Genomic DNA, 19796 nt, shown 5'->3' on the forward strand with positions numbered 1-19796 from the left:
CCACCATCTCACCCAGCCTCCCAAACACCAAACATGCAAATTTTCCTCCCACATGTCACACAAATATCACAGCAAACTCCAGGAGAGTACTGATTTGTATTTTATGGTCAGCAGCATTTTGACCCACACATCTGATATGAACAAGAGCTCTAGGACAGTAGGTCTCCTGCGTCTCAAATGTTCATTCTTCAACTGACCACGCAATGGAGCTTGGCCAGATGTCCTTATTGTTTGGATGCCACCACAAACTAGCTTGCTTCCCTGCCAAAAGTAAAGAATAGGCTAAATTAAGTGAAATGTTTTCCATCCCCAACTGGCAGTTGCCTGGAGAACATAGTTTTGCTAAAAGGAAGCTCTCAGTTCTGGTTGTGCTAAGCAGGTTTGTGAACAGGTTATTAAGAGGACAGAAATAGAACAGTAGAGCTGATTTAGGTTGGGAGTGAGCCCAACCAGAGGCAGACCCACAGAAGATATTTGGAGATATGAGCTCAATGGCTTCCGCTATTGTTGAGTCACAAAGGGGAAAACATTTTGTTTTTCCCAATTTGTTATTTCCAGTCAACCAAATGGGGATGAGTTCCTACAATTTCTGTTCACCAACCAACAAGTGGTGGGAGTGTCCCACCATCTACTGGAAAAAGTACCACGTGACTAAAACATTTAATCTGGGTCCATGAGGCAAAAACCCAGTGCAATCCATTGCATTATGCCCGCTGACGACCTCCATCTAAGCGGTCAGAATGTGTAGGTACAGATGGCCAACAGGCACATGGAAAGATGCTCAACATCACTAATTATTAGAGAAACGCAAATCAAAACTACAAGGTACCACCTCACACCAGTCAGAATGGCCATCATTAAAAAGTCTACAAATAATAAATGCTGGAGAGGGTGTGTAGAAAAGGTAACCCTCCTACACTCTTGGTGGGAATGTACTTTAGTGCAGCCACTATGGAAAACAGTATGGAGGTTCCTCAAAAAACTAAAAATAGAGTTTCCACATGATCCAGCAATCCCACTCCTGGGCATATATCTGGACAAAACTATAATATGAAAAGATACATGCACCCCAGTGTTCATAGCAGCACTACGTACAATAGCCAAGACATGGATACAACCTAAATATCCATCAACAGATGAATGGATAAAGAAGATATGGTCTGTATACATAATGGAATACTACTCAGCCATAAAAAAGAATGAAATGATGCCATTTGCAGTGACATGGGTGGACCTAGATATTATCATACTAAGTGAAGTAAGTCAGAAAGAGAAAGACAAATACCATATGATATCACTTATATCTAAGTGGAATCTAAAATATGACACAGATGAACTTATTTACGAAACAGAAACAGACTCACAGACATAGAAAACAAACTTATGGTTACCAACAGGGAAAGGAGGAGGGGGAAGGGATAAATCAGGAGTTTGGAATTAGCAGATACAAACTACTATATATAAAATTGATAAACAACAAGGTCCTACTGTATAGCACAGGGAACTATATTTAATACCCTGTAATAAACCATAATGGAAAAGAATATATATATATATGTGTATATATATATTTATATATATATATATATATATATATATATATATATATATATATAACTGAATCACTTTGCTGTACAGCAGAAACTAACACAATGTTGTAAATCAACTATACTTCAATTAAAAGAATAAGAGAAAGGCGTATGTAGCATGTTGTCCCCAGAATGAGCTCTTTATCACTCCATCCTTTTCATCATTTTCTCCTTCTTCAAGATAATACTTTGCATGTTTGTTTACACATAAAACATACCATGGTACAGAATTCAAAAGGTACAAGAGGTATGGAGGGAAAAGGAAGTCATCCTCCCTATTTCTCTGCCATTCACCTCCTCTCCCCGTTCCACGTTATGCTCACTGTTGTCGGTGTTGCTCTTTGCTCTTGGTAACATATCTTGGAGGCCATACCATATCAATGCCTGTGACACAGTATGAGCACATCATAACTTATTTTAACCAGTCCCTTGTTGATGAACACTGTTACCAATTTTTTGCTATTAGAAGTAATGCTACAATGACTGTCCTTGTGGCACCTTTGCTCCTGTGCAAGGAGAGCTGGAAGATGTATTATGGATGGATTAGATTCCACTTAGATATAAGTGATATCATATGGTATTTGTCTTTCCATCACATAATCCTGCACATTTATGGGCAAGGGCAAAGTGGAATCATCCCAGCCTCCTTTTCCTCTTATCATAAAACCCTACATGGCCACATTTGTGTATCCCTTTCCCACAGATCCCCAGAAGGAGAAAGAGGAATCTCAAGCACTTTATGCCATCTCCCTCCTCACGGTCTCTTAATAAGCCTGCCTATTTTTGAAACCAACTGAACTAAATGAAAAGCACTAGACAGAGCAGGGGACAAAGATGATGAGCTTTTCCAGAAACAGTGGACTGCTCAAATACTTGGAATATTTTTTTCCTGCCCACTGTATGCACGCTGATTGAGAATATCAACAAAGGAGTTCTCAGAAATTATGAAAGAAAAGAGGAGACTTATAATCAACAAAAAACTTACCATGAAAAAAAAAAAAACTTAGGGCTTCCCTGGTGGCGCAGTGGTTGAGAATCTGCCTGTTAATGCAGGGGACATGGGTTCGAGCCCTGGTCTGGGAAGATCCCACATGCCGCGGAGCAACTAGGCCCGTGAGCCACTACTACTGAGCCTGCGCGTCTGGAGCGTGTGCTCCGCAACAAGAGAGGCTGCGACAGTGAGAGGCCCGCGCACCGCGATGAAGAGTGGCCCCCGCTTGCCACAACTAGAGAAAGCCCTCGCACAGAAACGAAGACCCAACACAGCCAAAAATAAATAAATTAATTAATTAAAAAGGGAAAAAACAAAAAACAATTACTAAAAAAAAAAATATATATATATATACTAAATATTAAAAAAAAAAAAAAAAACTTACCATGAGCACTTGAGTCTTGAATGTGAGCTTTTAAAAATCCAGTTAGTGAAAGAAAAAAGAAAAGGTTTGTTCTTTGAACCAAATCATAGATTTTTCTCAGGATTTTGGCAAAGAAAATTATTGCCTCGGTTGTGTGGGTGCCTTTGCCAGATTGGCTGTGCCTCTGGTGAACAACCGAGCCTATTGAATCTTCCAAGCCTCCCATAATCAGCCCCTCAACCTGAGGAAGATTGTCTGGCCTGAGCAGCACCTCTTGCCTATTGGAAGAGAGAAGGAGGGTCATGCTCACGCTTCCAAGAATTCACCTGCCATCTTCTTACTGCCCTGTGAAAGGACTATTCTCTCTCCCACTACCTAACATTCCTATGGTCTGGTCAGAGCTGAGGAACAAAGAAAGGCAAGCACACACCACAGTCAGCTGAAGGGAGCCCCTCTGGTATCTGTGAGCTTCGTTTTTACTAAGATAATTCCTTTTCACTGAAGTATAATTTGCATACAAAAAAGGCCTACTTTTGGTGTACGTATGTTTTGATAAATCTGTCACCAGTGTAACCACGACCACAAACAATCAAGATATCACACATTTCCACTACACCTAGAAAACTTCCCTCATGGCCAGTTGTCAACACCACCCCATCCCACCCCAACCCAGTCCCAGGAAACCAGTGATCTTTCTCTTACTATAGATCACTTTTGCTTGTTCTAGAATTTCGTATAAATGGACTCACTTAGGATTCATGTTGTTGCATGTATTAGTTTTTTCTTTTCTACTGCAGAGTAGTATTCTTTTTTAATGCATATCCACACTTTATTTATCCATTCGCCAACTGAACGGCATTTGAGTTGTTTCCAGCTTGGGGCTATTGTGAATAAAGCTGTTATAAATATTCACGTACAGTCTTCTTGAAGACACGTTTTTATTTCTCCTGGGAACATTCCTAGGAGTGGCATTACTGGGTCGTACAGGCTGTTATGTTAATTTGATAAGAAACTGCCAAGTATGTTTGTATTTTACAAACAGGCTGTGTCAGTTTACATTCCCACCAACAATGCACAAGAGTTCCAATTGCTCAACATCCTTGCCAACACTGGGTGTTGTCCATCTTTTTTAGCCATTTTAGTGGATGTGTAGTAAGCTCATTGTTTTAATTTAATTTGCATTTTCCTGGTGACTAATGATGTCAAACATCTTCTCATGTGCTTATTTTGGCCATTTGTGTATCTTTCATGATATCTCTTTATGTTTTTTATTGGGTGCTTGTCCTCTTAATGAGTTATAACTGTTCTTTATACATTCTGAATAAGTCCTTTGTCAAATAAATGTAATGTGAGTATTTTCTGGGACCAATTTTGTATTGTCAGCAGCTAGTACTGTGCCTGACACAATATAGCAAGTGGCCAGGTCATACTGAATATTAGAAGTTATCACCGAGCAGAAAATAGCATTTGTAGAGGCCAACACTACCAACTCCAAGAACTTCATGGAGAGTCCCTGAATCCACACAGCCCCTTTCCCTCCCTGAAAATTCAAGGGGAGGACTTCCCTGGTGGTGCAGTGGTTAAGAATCTGCCTGCCAATGCAGGGAACACGGGTTCAATCCCTGGTCCAGGAAGATCCCACATGCCACAGAACAACTAAGCCCGTGCGCCACAACTACTGAGCCTGCATGTCGCAACTACTGAAGCCCGTGCGCCTAGAGCCCATGCTCCATGACAAGAGAAACCACCACAATGAGAAGCCCACGCACCTCAACGAAAAGTAGCCCCCGCTTGCTGCGACTAGAGAAAGCCCACAGGCAGCAACGAAGACCCCTCACAGCCAAAGAAAAAGAAAAATAAATTCAAGGGGAGATGGAAAAAAGAGACCAGGAAGCAACAGGTGTTTGACACCATACACTGTACATTTATTTGTCAATATTGATTCCATAGTCGGAATAGGAAGCCCAGTTAGGATATCAGATATACTCAGCTGGGTCACATCACGTATACATCTGTGTGTTTATGCTTATTCCTAGATTCGTGCTGAGACAATTGCCACTTATGCTCTCTGTGGCTTTGCCAATTTCGGTTCCCTAGGAATAGTGATCGGCGGACTCAGTAAGTGAAAAGAATATTCTCCAACAACAGATATGATATAAACATGCTTCCAATCTCCATGTTGCTCTGTAACATTATTTGTGTCTGAAAAAAAGAGCCCTGCAACAGCAGTAAGTTCTTTCGAGTCTATTTTTTACCCCTGCTCTGCAATGTAGTTTTCCCCATGTCTATTCAAGCTAATGTCGGGAAAAATTTGCTCAAATGTACAGGTGTTACTCCACTCAAAGATGACAAATAGATTACACTTTGTATGCCAATTCCAGTAGATTTATAATGACCAGCTGGAGAAGGATTCTGAGGGCCAGTGGAAATTCAATGGGAAAATGCAGTGATTAATTAATTCTATGCCACCATGGGCAAAGAAGGAGATGGTGACAGATGAGTTGCAGATATTTGGAATCCTTCCTTGAAACCCATTTGCCTTGTCATGCCCTCATGAACATACTGTGAGTTCTCCTACACCAGAGAAACTTCTCTGGACGTGGAGCTCATCACTAAGCTCTTGAATCTTGAATTCTCCAGCTCAGTTTAAAAAAAGAAAAGTCAACGGACCTGAGACTCCAGCCCCAGAACAATTCTCAAAGGCTGGGAATTTGGAATTCTAATCAACAGGCTCAACATTAATCTGCCATGCTTGCTTCCACATTTCCCAGCATCCATAGCTCCTTCCAGAAAGCGTGACATCGCCGCAGGAGCAATGAGAGCTCTGATTGCAGGGACCATCGCCTGCTTCATGACAGCCTGCATCGCAGGTACTGCATTGCGTCCTCTGTGTCCGGTCTCCCTGTGCTCAGAGGATGGCAGCTTTGGGGGGACGGTGCCTCTGCAGAGAGCTGAGAGGCAGAGCTGCCGTTAAGCAGATTGTGAGGTGAAATGTGTGGAGCATGGTGGAGAAGCCAAGAATAGAAGCAGAGTTCAGTGACTTCATTAATTAAATAAGCAGCACTCTGTTCCACTTCCAGGCGTACTTAGCAGCACTCCTGTGGACAGCTGTCATCACATTTTGGAGAATGCCTTCAACTCCAGCTTGGTTAGAAACACAACCGATGTAGTATCTTGTTGCCAGAGTCTATTGAACAGGTATTGTATTCTTGATGATAACTTCTTTATATCCATCATTAATCATAAAAATAGACCAAAAGACCCCAACCACTTATTTTTGTAACTTCATAACTCTTAATATAAGAACTTGTGTGGCAGTTCTAACCACCTTTCATCTTGACTAACTAAGACTAGAAACCATAGCACTAACCAGTGCTGCTCCAACATTTTAATATGCCCCCAGCTGTGTATTAGGTGCTTTGTATGAATTAGCTCACTTAAACCTTGCAGCCGCTGTATAAGTTAGGCACTACTGCTTTTTTAAGCATTAGATAAAATCTGGGCTTGGGGAGGCAACGTCACTTACCCAAGCAAAATGAGTGCAAGCAAGATCAAGATAGAAAGACCCAAGAAAATTTGGGTCTTTCTGCCCATAGAGCCCATGCCCTAGTAGTTACTAGGTACTGCCTCCCTTTCAAGGGTATCAGGCAATGCAGGCTTCCCTGACAACATGATGATGGTGATGCTACAGTGGATGAGGGGCCATCAGTGACCCACGCCAGCCACCCCCACTCCGTACAGTCTCTATCTTCAAAAGCAGTATCACCACTCCATCTGCCCTTCTTAATGTGCACGTGTTTTTATAAGGATTGCTTCTATCCTTTATTCTTTTACTCTAGAGGAAATAAGGTGAGCCTTTCAGGCCAAATAGGATTTAAGAGTCAAAACTACTTCTCTGGTGCCTCTGTCCTTAACCCACCCTAACTGGAATGTGAGGCAGGATATCAGCTTCTTGCCCTATGCAATCTCTAATGTGTCATCTTCTGCTCATCTACTGTTTCTGTTTTCTAAGGCTCAACTAACTGTTTTATTCTACTTTTCACCAGCACTGTTGCCAACGGTCCCGGTGAGGTCATCCCAGCAGGAAACCATAGCCTGTATTCTTTGAAACACTGCTGCAATTTGTTGAATCCACCAACACTAAACTGCAGTTGGATTCCTTTTTGAGTTCAGCCACTTCTCCAACAGAAAAAATGTGAAAAAGGTTTTGGAATACCTTGAGTAATTTATTTGTGATTTCATTTTTGTTCATGCACAAGAGTAATTTTTTTTAATCCGTGTGTAAATAGTTGACTTGTGTTTGTGTGTGTGTGTGTGTGGTGATGGTGGTGATGATGAAGTAGGGACCTAAATGCCCAAAGGACTCTTTATCTCCAAAGTACAATATACTAGGATATTTCTAATTATTGATCATTTGTATCATATTTTTCTTGGAACTTACTGTGCCCTTTCAGTATTTAGACTTTATTTTAGAAAAAATATATTTACGTGTCTTTTCCCTCTGTTCTCTATGTTCTGGTGTCAGCCTTCATAAAAGCCTGTGGAATAGTGTGTCAGGCATGCCAATTATTCATATGCTGGTTCTCCTTTGTTTGCTATGGTTATTATTTTTCTCACTCTTTTTTCTCTTTGTAACTGTTTGCACTTTTCTATTCTATTTTATTCCTGAGAGTTAATTAAGTTTCTTCCTTTTCAAATTCAAAAATTAATATTCACTTCTAATAAAAGTGGCAATTTTACACTCACACACACACACACAATTTTTCCTCCACCCTGTTCACCCCAGCTCTCTTTCCAGTAGCACACCCTGAGATTATTGTTAATGGTCTAGTACATGCATCTTTCTCTAAACACATAAAAATGCGGCAGATTTGTTGTTTCTACACAAGTAGAATGAATCTATTTACATATCACCTTCATCTTCTTTTCACTTGGAGTGTGTGTGATTTTACATAAAAGAGATAATATACACTCTGGGGGAGGGAGGGAGTTAGAGGTTTTATTTTCTTTCTACTTGTTTCCTTCTTCCTCTCCCCTGCCCCATCACATCCAGGTAACCCAAGTTAAATAACCCGATGCATCATTTTCTGTACCTTTTTTATGTTCTGGTCATATTTTACAAACATATCCACCTATTGAGGATTGGAATGGTAGTTTTACAATACTGGTATTACTCACGTTTTTATGTGGTTTACTTTTCTTCTATAACAATACATTGTAGGTATTCTAGTCCACTGGCAAACTTTAACTATTCTTTTCAAAGGCTTCATAATAGCCCATGACATATTACATATATGTATACTAGTCATTACTCTATGGACAAGCATTCACTTTGTTTTCAGTTTTTTGTTTTTGTTTTTGTTTGGTGTTTTTTGGTTTGGTTTGGTTTGGTTTTTTTGTTTTGTTTTGTTTTTGTTTGTTTGGCTACTTTGAACTGTGCTTGTCAGTTTATATATCAGTGCTTTCATTTTCTATAGCAGTGTTATCTGATCAAAATATAATGCAAGTTGCATATAATTTGACATTTTTTAGTAACCACATTGAAAAAGTAAAAAGAAACTGGTAAAATTAACTTTAACAATATATTATTATTATTATTATTATTATATTAGTAATACATTTTTTCAATGAGATATTTTATATTCTTTTTATTGTATTAAATCTTTAAAAAATCTAGTGTATATTTTATACTTAGAGCTTATCTTGAGAAACTAAATTTTCATTGGCAAGACAATCTGTAATTAGATCTCATAAAATTTACAATTGAAAAATAAATTTGCATACCCAGGTTGTTCCAGATAATACCTAAAAGTTTTCCAATAAATGAAATTAGTATCAGTTTTTAAGTTTTAGTTCCTCAGTTCCATATATGAAATAGCTCCATATTTCAAATATTCATGATTAACATAATGGACAATGAAATTTTATAGGATGATTTCCTACATGAATTGAAGTGTGTGTATATATTTGGTATTAATATATGTTGCCAGACTGCTTCTTAGAGAAATACGTTGTCTTAATTTTCATCTGCTTTGCAATATAAATTTTCTGATGTGTTTTATTCATCTACTTCTGTGAGTATGTGTGATATTTCCTTTTAAATACTATATGTTCAGATAAGTTGCACGCTGATTTCTTTTTTAATGTTGTTTCTTTTTTAATGTTTGAGGGACGGAGATATTATTCCTGAGCCATATTATGGGAAAGGATAGTAAGGGTAGGATCAGGCAAATCAGCTGGTGAGCACTTGAGGCTCGTTGCCTCCAGAAACCTTATCAATCCCCTGTGAACATTGTGAGTGGCTCTGGGCTGGCTGGAAGTTTCCCTTTTCCCAGTGAAGCCAGTCGATGGAGGGTTTTGGTGGACGGTGATGTCTTCACTCTTCTTTGGCAGATGTAGAAGCTGGAGGGCTCTTTGTTCCTCACAGTTTATCCTTCACCCAGCCATAGTCTTCTAAGATGTCAAAGATGGAGTGTCTGTGTGTTTCCTGTGTGTTTCCTCGGTTGTCACCTGAGGTCACTTAGTGCTGACAGCATGTTGCTGTCAGTCTGTGCACCCTGACCTTGTTTCAAGCCAAGGCTGTGAAATCTACTTTGAAGAATTCTGCACTGTCTTGTCTGTCTATGAAATCCGAAGTCCCTAGCCGTCTTTCTGAGTCTATCTTTCACACTGACACAGTTTTCACTAATCTGAAAGCCCTTTTTTATTTTATTTTATTTTTTAAACATCTTTATTGCAGTATAATTGCTGTACAATGGTGTGTTAATTTCTGCTTTATAACAAAGTGAATCAGCTATACATATACATATATCCCCATATCCCCTCCCTCTTGCGTCTCCCTCCCACTCTCCCTATCCCACCCCTCTAGGTGGTCACAAAGCACCGAGCTGATCTCCCTGTGCTATGCAGCTGCTTCCCACTAGCTATCTATTTTACATTTGGTAGCATATATTAGTCCATGCCACTCTCTCACTTCGTCCCAGCTTACCCTTCCCCCTCCCCGTGTCCTCAAGTCCATTCTCTACATCTGCATCTTTATTCCTGTCCTGCCCCTACGTTCTTCAGAACCATTTTTTGAAAGCCCTTTTTTAAATACAGTTATGAGTCCAGTTATGAATGTTTCCTAAATTCAATAAAGATGGAAGTTTGCTTTCCAACTTTTTATTCTCCTTGTTATTTTCCATTGGTTTGCAAAAGGGGAGGGGGTCAGAAATGGCATTTCTCTCTCCAATCCAGAAGCTATAGTTATAAACAAATTCTCTGACCTTACAGAAGACTTAGGGTCTCAGCCAAAAATAGTTGGAGTCATGGAATATGGAAATTTTTCTTTGATTTTTCTTTCTACTGGTAAAATAGAACATCCAAGCAATTAGGTCTGAGTGAGAAGGTCTCTGTAACTACACAGATTACTAACAGGCATCATTTTGAAAATGCTCCCACCTAATTGCTTTCATGTCTCTGTGGTTTAGTTAGGCTGGTAGGCCATCGTGAAGAGCTTAAGATGTGCACCTGCCCAGTGAGGCTGACTTCCAATTACAGAACGATTCCAAAATTGGGCATGCTTATAAAGAAGGTATTGAAGGACACAGTGTGCCAGGAAGGATTAAACTACTCTGAATGTACCGGAGCAGGGGAAGCGGAGGCGATCATTCACATTTTAAACAGGCAGGAGCACAGGATTAAAGAAATCCTTGGTACATGTGCACCATATGAGGCTAATGAACCACATGGTCCTAAGAAAAGCTACCTTTTTACAGCCTGTTATTTAATAAAAGCAACTTTGTTTTAAGCTGAAGCAGGAAGAAAAGTGTACACACTTGTCCATTCTTTTTCTGGATCACAAGCTTATGATGATGAGTGTATTTTCCTTTTTATTACAAAGGCAATGTGATTGCCCCTGGATGTAGAGGGAGTTCTTTCTACCCTGGTCTTTAGTAGACTACTTGGCATTTCTATTTCAAGAGACTTTAGAAAGTAAATGATGGATCTGCACCAAGCCAGTTCCTCTACTCACTATGCCTTTTGCAAAATAGGAAGACAGTGACTGATACAAGGGGTACAGCCTATAGCCATGGAATAGAGAAAAGCACTCAAATGACAATCTTGAAATTTAGTCCTCTGGCGACTGAAAACCAACCACTTTATTTTTTCTTTCTTTCTTTCTTTTTTTTCTTTTCTTTTTTTTTTGGCCGCTCTGGAGTCCTAACCACTGGACCGCCAAGGAATTCCCCAATCACTTTAGTATGAGAAACCAAGATTAGGAAAAAAACTGATGTCTTACAAGTCATGTTTACATGAAGAATCAGACCCGTATCTTCCATGTACTGGGCATGCTTCCAGTAACACTCATAAAATAAGAGGACTGTAGAATCCTAAGTCACTCAGAAATGCCTCATCTCCTTCCACTCTCCCCCCAACCCACTTTAAGTCATGTAAAGCCACCAAATCTATAGATTACTATAGCTAAAAGGAGAATTAGGGCAATATTCCCTGGTCTAATCTGAGTTCCTTCAACTGCAGAGTACCTACCTCATTTCATAATTGTTAACCCATATGTCTGTCTGACCCACTAGACAGACTACTAATTCCTATGTATCTCCAGTACTAGTGCCTGATATCTAGCAGACATTCAGTAAATGTTTATTCAATGAATGAATGAATGAATATTGCAAAATGACTAACCTTCACAGAAGCAAGAATAGTTAACTGGATCACTGTTAAAAACTTTTTAAAAATATCATCCAAAAATGCACACTCAGAATAAAAATTGCAAATGATATGCCAGTGCGTATAATGGAGAAATTGGAAATCTTCCTCCCACTTCAATCTCATTCCCCATAGTTAGCCACAGTGAACACTGGTATCACTGTTAATTTTTCTCAGTATATAATAAACTATACAGTAATTATAACTATCAAACTGGAGTGAATGAATCTTCTTTCAAGCCCAATGCCAGAATTACTTTCACCTTCTATTTCTTGGCAACATCATGCACATGATTTTGCTTGTCCTACAGCATTAACTGTCCTGAACAATGATTAGCAAATGAAGTTCAAGCAACTGGTCTTCCTGATAATCTCTGCAAGGCCAGTTGGCAATTCAGTAGTGTTATCTACCTTGAAGCTAAATGGAATCATTAAAAGCATCTCAATACCCAAAATAAATAGGTGTACTTAAGTAACCAGATTCTTTCTGCTTGTATGAGCAATTGTTCTGCTATCATATTTGGAAAAGCTCTTATAGGAAACGGGAAACCACAAGCTGGTTGCCACTGCTGGCAGGTATGAAATATGATTCAGCAGCTAAGCGTCCATCTCTGGACCTGAACTGTCAGTGTTCAAATCCTGGCCCCAGCCACTAGCTCCATTACCTTAGATATTTATGTAACTGCTCTGTGCCTCAGTTTCCCCATCTGTAAAGTGCAAACAAACACATCTCCTCCCTCATATTTTTGTGAGAATTAAGTAAGTTAAATCATGTAAAGCACTTAGAAAAATGCCTCACAGAGAAAGGCTATAAAAGACACTTTTTCTTCATTGAGGTATCATTTATATACAATAAATGTACGATTTTAAGTGTACATTTTGATGAGTTTTGACAAATACATACATCCATGTGACCATCGCCCCAATCAAGATGGAGCACACTTCCATCATTTCAGAAAGCTCCCCGGTACCCCTCCCCAGTCAATCTCACCCCCACGCTCCCATACTCCCAGGCAAGCCTGATTGATTTTCTTTCCCCTAGAGATTAGTTCAAATAAACGATTCGGCTAGAACGTCATGTAAATGGATTCAGACAGCACATGCTTTTTTGTCTCTTGCTTTTCTCATTCAGCATAATGAATTTAAGTTTTATCCAGTAGGTCATTCTGTTTTTATTGCCGAGTATTATTCCATTGTATGACTACACCACCATTTATATATCACTTCTACTCTTGATTGACATTTAGGTTGTCTTTAGTTTTTGTAGAATATTTGCTTTTGAGAGAGATTTCTATTTGCCACACACTCTTTAGGAGTTTCGGAATATCTTAAGCTTCAGAAATATAAATTGGAATGTGAAGAAGGCATCGTTTACCACATGGGGGTTTGCTCCTTATCACCCTTCCTCTCCCTCATAATCTTGCTGAATCTTTTCACTATATGTTGTTCTTCACAGGGATTTTCAAGATGGTGGGCTTCAGGCCACAGACTGGAAGACCAGTGATGACTGAGCCTCAGTGAGGAATAACTGAGAGACTAGAGCACCATGAGGTCACTCTTGGTTGAATAGAATGTTGATTAGCCTGCTCCTACATACCGCATGATGGCACTTTCACTGTACTGCATTCTGAGAAAAATCACGGGGCTTTTCCAAGTCTCCAGTAAAAGTAAATTACCTTAACATTAACTGTAGTACAAGAACATGTGTTAAAAATAGACAAGAAATGTAAAAAACATTTTGTAGTTTGCAAGTATTGTAGGAAAGCCCAACACATATTTGAGATGAGTTTTGATCATACCATGACAGATTTTGGCTCCAATAGCTTGCAAGGTACAGAAGCATCCATCAACTAAAAATTTTGTCACTTTGGAGCCATGATAAACTTAATCCCATTTGTGGGAAAGATTGGCCAGTTCTTAAAAGCACTTGTGCAAAACAAAGACTCAAATTCTCATTAGAATTCACCCATCAAAATTCAACGTGCCCTTTCTGAGAGGGACATCTCAAACAGTTGAGAATTATTTGCTCTCTTTGACCATCCATTCATCAATGTCTGGCCATGTAAAACAGGTTATCCAGAAAGTGAGGGTTTCTGTGTATACTTAAACCAAAAAGAACCAAACAGAAGGAAACAATATGTTCTTGGGGACTCACGAGAGGTCCTCCTGTTGCAGTCTGACTTGAGTACTGTTTCCATAGCAACAGACTCCAGCGTTCTCAAACAAGGGTCAGGTGCTCACAGGAGGCTGCAGCTGGACACTGAAGAAAGTTTTTTTTCTCAAAAGTTACAGAAGTATTCCAAAAAAATTCAATCAAAATTCCATCTAAAATTGGCAGGAGGGTAGTCTTCTAGATGACCTGAAAACAAAATTAATTTCTTAAATACTCTCTCCTCCCTCTTCCCATTAATACCAGGAAAATGTTTGGGGAGAATTTTATTCAGGTTACAGTTTTTTACAAGTGCCTCTGGTCAGATAGGACAGACACTGTCCAGACATCAATAGCGAGGAACAGGTCAGAGATCCAGAGAATTTCCCCAGCAGCTGGCCAGAGCCTGGGAGGTCCTGAGAGGATAAGGCAGAGATTTGGGGCTCCAGAGGTGGCTCCCTATGTTGGCCTCCTACAACTGTATAGGAAGAGGTGCTCAGAGGTGTTTTTGTCTCTACCCCTTCTCATAATACCTTTTATAAAATGCTTTATTGCAAAAGTAATCAGCCTTATTTTTGTAGAAAAATATTCAAAATCTGAAGAAGAAAATAAAAACATTATCCATATCCCATCACAAAATATAACAAGTGCTAATAATCTGTGGTATATAGTCATTCAATGTGTATGTTTGCTTAAGACTTTCAAAATGAGATCACTATTGTGATTTACTTTGAGGCCAGCTTTTCCCTCTTAATATATCATGAACACTTTTGCATGTTGTTAAATATTCTCCTACATCATCATTTGTAAATGGCTGTTGTGCATCCCACTGTATCACTGTACCAGAATTTACCCAATCTCTTATGGTTGGCTATTACAGATGTTTCCCATTTTTCATGATTATCAACACATCGACAATACATATTCTTGCAGTCAAATCTTTGCACAAATTCATGATTAGTTCCTTGTAAGACATACAAAAATGCTAGAGACACATAGAGATTTTATCTCCCAACATAATGTTTCTTATCTTATGCTAAGTCTCAGGGCAAAGCCAAATGATCAAACTTTGAATGGACAACATATTTACAGTATAAAGCCTGTCCACCTGCTAGATTCTGCTGGCAATCAAGAAGGTAAATGAAACATGGCAGCAAGCTTGGGCTTGTGTGGGATTTTATACACTAAACAGTGACATCAGCTTTGTAAAAACCCTGGGCAAATGACACACCAGGTTATCTTCATCTGATTAAAGATGAATTTTCTAGTTCCATACTTGAAACTGAAAGTGATTTCTCTGTGTCTTGAGTGGGCTTTTGTACTGCCAACACAGATTAACTGGGTACGAATAAAACAAAAGTAAGTTTGAATGCCAACTCCCAACCCCACTTAGACCCAGTCCAGGAAGAAAAAAGTCCTAGTCCATGGAGAATCAAAAAGTATGGTTCCTGCCAGTTCCGCTGGTTATAGGGCAAGCTGACAGCAGGGGATGGGAGAGCACTGCATCGGTCCTTGGGCCTGGGTCTGTTTACCCAGTTAGGGGAGGACCAGAAATTTCCAGCAAAAGCAGGATCTGGAATTGTGTGTCCTATCTCCTCAGGTTGCCCAGGAGAGCAGCCATGGGTTCTCTTTTGCAGGGAGACAGAGTAGAGTCAACTCCCTGTACCTACCGATGGTTCACAAATAGCCGCATATTATACACCTGTTCTGTACCTAGCTCTTTGTCACTTAATGATATATCCTAGGACTCCTTCTAAATCACTATATAAAAACTTCATTCGTTTGTACATATCATATGGATCTACTATGATTTATTTAGTAGTTTTCTATTTATGTTATATCCTACATTTTGCACCCCCAAAATGCTGCAGTAAATAGCCTCCACGTATGTCGCTTCACTTATGTGTGAGTATACTTGTAGGAGAAATTTCTAGAAGTGGAATTGCTGAAACTTAGGTCATGTACATTTGTAAATTTCAAAGACATTGACAAATTACCTTCCATAAAGATTTGACTGATTGATATTCTCACCAGCCAATCACAGTGCAGTGCTTTAGTAAACTTATGAATTTTTGCAAAATGCAAAGAAAATGGTATCTCAGTGTTTTTTAATGTATATTTCTCTTGCTTAATGAAGCTGAGAATCTTTCTGTATGTTTAGGAGCCATTTGCATTTCTTCTGTGAATACTTTATTCCTACCCTTTATTAGTTTCTCTATTGGGTAAGTTGTCTCTTCCTCAGACATTTGTAGGTGCTATTTATCTATGAGGGAGAATAAGCCTTTATCTGCAATAAGAACTGTAAATATTTTCCCCATATTGTCATTTGTATTTTTACTTTTTTATGGTGTTTTTTTGCCATGCATACATTTTTCTCCTCCATGTTTAAATGTATTGATTTCTTTAATTATAGCTTCTAGGTTTTGTGCCATAAAAAAAATCCATCTTCATTTCAAAGTCAAAAAATAATTTCCTGGGAATTCCCTGGTAGTCCAGTGGTTAGGACTCAGCGCTTTCACTGCTGAGGGCCTGGGTTCAATCCCTGGTTGGAGAACTAAGATCCCACAAGCCACGCTGTGTGGTCAAAAAAAAAAAAAAAAGTAATTTCCTTGTAAAATTTTTATGGTTTCACTTTGCATATTTAAATCTTTGATCCATTTGAATTTTGTCCTGGTAAGTGGTGTGATATATGGCTCTAACTTCATTTTTGCTAGATGGTTGTCCCAACTTCATTAACTGAATACTGGTAGTTTCTATTTTTGCCATTTATTTAAGATACCACTTTTAACACATAATAACATTCCATGTATTGGGGTTTATATAGACTCCGTTCTATTCCCTTGATCTATCTCCAGTAAGGATCGATTGTTTGATTTTGAAGGGGATCAAGGTATGCTACCCTAAAAGATGCCACTTTTGTGTAAGGATTGTTTTGAGCTGAAAGCAATTAGCTCTCTGCCCTCCCCTTTTCTGTCTAAAAGCAAGGCATAAATTTCCATTTGTAAAATTGTCTCCTCCTACACCAGGAAGATGATGACAACTCTTAATCACTGGAGACAACTCTTATCAATGGAGAAAACACCAACTTGAGTTTGCATAATAAATCTATAATTCTTCTCTTCCACTAGTTTCCCCTATATATTTACCTTCCCACAATTTACTGCCCCGGGAAGCACAGTTTATTGCTAATTTACTTCTTACAATTTACTCCACTTCCTTTGTCTAGTAACTTCACAATTTATCACTCTTTGTTAAGATGGTATACATGCCCCCGGGTCTAACCACTTCTTTGGGTTTTCTCCTTCTTCCTTTTGAAGCCCCCATATATATGCAAAGTAAATTTCTTCTTCTGTTAACCTGTCTTTTATGTGTTTAATTCATGGCCCCCAGGCACAGAACCCAAGAGGGTAGAAGAAAGGATCCTTTCCTTCCCCTACCATCTCTAAAATGGAGGTTATAATATCTACTCCAAAGAATTAGATTAGAGAATCAAATGAATGTGGGGTGTTTGACCCATAGAGGAATTCAATAAATTTCAGCAATGATGATGAAGAGAAGGAAAATATTGCCTACCTCACTCCTGTGCAAAGAAATGCAGATACCCAGAGGGTTCACAGATAATACTGGTTCCCAGATTAGCCTTTTCATTATACTCTGAACTAAAGACTTCTCTACATGCAAAAAGTGACATTAGCAATGATCTTGATAGTAATTTTAGTGAATTTCTCACTAACCCAGTTTGAAAGGGAATCTCTAGGACTGTTATTCTCCTGAAACTGGACTGCCAAGGCAAAAATGGCAGGTAAGACCAGGTTCGAATTCTAGTTTAGCCACTCATCTCTGAGAATCTGTTTCCTTATCATTAGAAGAGAGATAACTATACCTCCTTCTCATTCTGACAAATGAGATAGTAAGATAAGGAAAGTGGCTAGCACTGTGTTTGTCATTTAGCATATGTTCAATCCCATGGTGGCTATTTTTGTTTTATCATCATCATGTTCTTTGTCATAATCATTAAAGATTATGGCTTTCGGTCAATGAGGACAAAAAAAAGGAGGGTAATAAACACCAGAATTGGAAGGAAAGAAAGGACATAATAATCAGAATATTTTAAAAAATTTTAAGTAGGATGTATTGATGGAGAATAGAGGGATATGTGCGAATAATATGTGATTAAACTAGGTAAAATAAAATGTTAACAGTAGGGCTTCCCTGGTGGCGCAGTGGTTGAGAATCTGCCTGCCAATGCAGGGGACACGGGGTCGAGCCCTGGTCTGGGAAGATCCCACATGCTGCGGAGCAGCTAGGCCCGTGAGCCACAATTACTGAGCCTGCGCGTCTGGAGCCTGTGCTCCGCAACATGAGAGGCCGCGATAATGAGAGGCCCGCACAGCACGATGAACAGTGGCCCCCACTTGCCGCAACTAGAGAAAGCCCTCGCACAGAAACGAAGACCCAACATAGCCATAAATAAATAAATAAATAAATTTTTTAAAAATGTTAATAGTAGAATCTAAGTAGTGCAAAATCATTTCAAGTTTGCTGTATGTTTGAAAAAAAAATTTATAGTAAAATGTTTGGAAAAATTCAAGGCTACCATCCCTCTCTCCTTCCCATCCTAATTTTACTGTAACCGCCCCCCCAAACACTCAAAGGCAAGGATGATTGATTTTCCTTTTGTCTTGATATTTTACATAGAGTGAAGAGCTTGTAATTCACTTCCTGCCCTAAATTACAAGCTGTTGTTATGTATGTGATTCCCTCCCTTCCCCTATAATTCATACTTTTTATTTCCTGCCGGTTCAGCTGACAGCTCCAATTTGACAGCTGTCCAATTTTGACAGCTCCACATCAGCAACCAATATCACTCACATCCCAGAATCCCCCCTCCCACCCTGTTGCTCTCAGTCCCCCAAGTCCCGGAGTCAAACAGTTTCTCACCAGGAAACTACAAAGAGGAAGAAGCTGGGACCTGGGATTGAAATGCTGTATATCCAGAGCATTTGAAACGCCAAAGTTTCAAAGTCAGCTGCAGCTTTCTCCTGTTGCTATGGCACAGGTGACCCTGTAGAGTCGCCAGCCTGGAAACTGACAGACATGGATCAGTGTGCACTGGTTGCCATGGTGAGGAAGAACCTAAGGATGCTTTCTCCATGCCCATTGGTGCCCAGCAGGTGTCCAGAGCTGCAAGAGAGTGCTAAAAGCCCTCATCAAATCATTAACTTTTAGGCAGGAATTCAATTGTGCTCAATTGGTCTGAGGGTCAAGCTTCACAAAAGACATTGTCACATGGAGGAGAAACGCTGGACCCTTCAGAAACCTGGAAAATAAAGTATTCAAAGCAAATTCTGTGGGTTTTTTTAGTGACTTGTTCATGTTCTTTTTCAAAGGAAAGTTTAATTAACTCCATTTAGAAATGTTTAACCTTGGGCAATTAACATCCTTTAGTCCAATATTTGTCAAAATGCTGTCCCCAAGGTAACAAATCAGAATCTCTGGGGTAGGGGCCCAGGTACCAGCAGTTTTAACGATGTCCCTAAGGTCCTAGGCACACTGAAGTTTTAAAAATAGTGCCCTAGTGTACCTATATAACTTTAAAGTCTCATGACAAAAACAATTCCGGTCAGCAGCACCAAAACATTTCACCATTCTGGTTCCTTTTTGTCATGTTCTTACATCACCATGGCTCCCTAAGAGCCGCACTCTTTGAAAGATATTTGTCTACCAAACAAATTGCATGTACAGTCAGCCCTCCATATCCTGGGATTCCGCATCCACGGATTCAACCAATGCCAGTCGCAGCCTGTTGAATCCGCGGACCCGGAACCCACGGATATGCTGGCGACAGTACTAGTGACCTTCTACAAGGGACTTGCGCATCCGCAGATGTGGGTATCCGCTGGGGGTCCTGGAACCAATCTCCGCGGATACCAAGGGATAACTATATTGAATAATGATTTTCCCCCTTTTAATCAAAGACGTATATAATCCCCCTCAG

General features: G+C 39.5%; 1 protein-coding gene and 1 long non-coding RNA gene across 4 annotated transcripts in view; one reads left to right on the forward strand and one right to left on the reverse strand.

The window, feature by feature from the left end:
* SLC28A3 (solute carrier family 28 member 3) overlaps positions 1-10101 on the forward strand; it is a 61576-nt gene extending 51475 nt beyond the window's left edge. For all 3 annotated transcript variants that reach the window (XM_082401182.1, XM_082401184.1, XM_082401183.1), the window contains 4 exons: positions 4981-5062; positions 5716-5814; positions 6025-6142; positions 6991-10101. In XM_082401182.1, the coding sequence (XP_082257308.1) occupies positions 4981-5062; positions 5716-5814; positions 6025-6142; positions 6991-7111 (420 nt within the window). In that variant the 3' untranslated portion in view covers positions 7112-10101. The remainder of the gene's footprint in view (positions 1-4980; positions 5063-5715; positions 5815-6024; positions 6143-6990) is intronic.
* LOC309633044 overlaps positions 1-19796 on the reverse strand; it is a 195184-nt gene that overhangs the window by 37007 nt on the left and 138381 nt on the right. The gene's annotated exons all lie outside the window — the stretch shown is intronic.

This window comes from Balaenoptera borealis (assembly GCF_965194805.1).
Source record: "Balaenoptera borealis genome assembly, chromosome: 8".
In the NCBI taxonomy this organism is placed as follows: domain Eukaryota; kingdom Metazoa; phylum Chordata; class Mammalia; order Artiodactyla; family Balaenopteridae; genus Balaenoptera; species Balaenoptera borealis.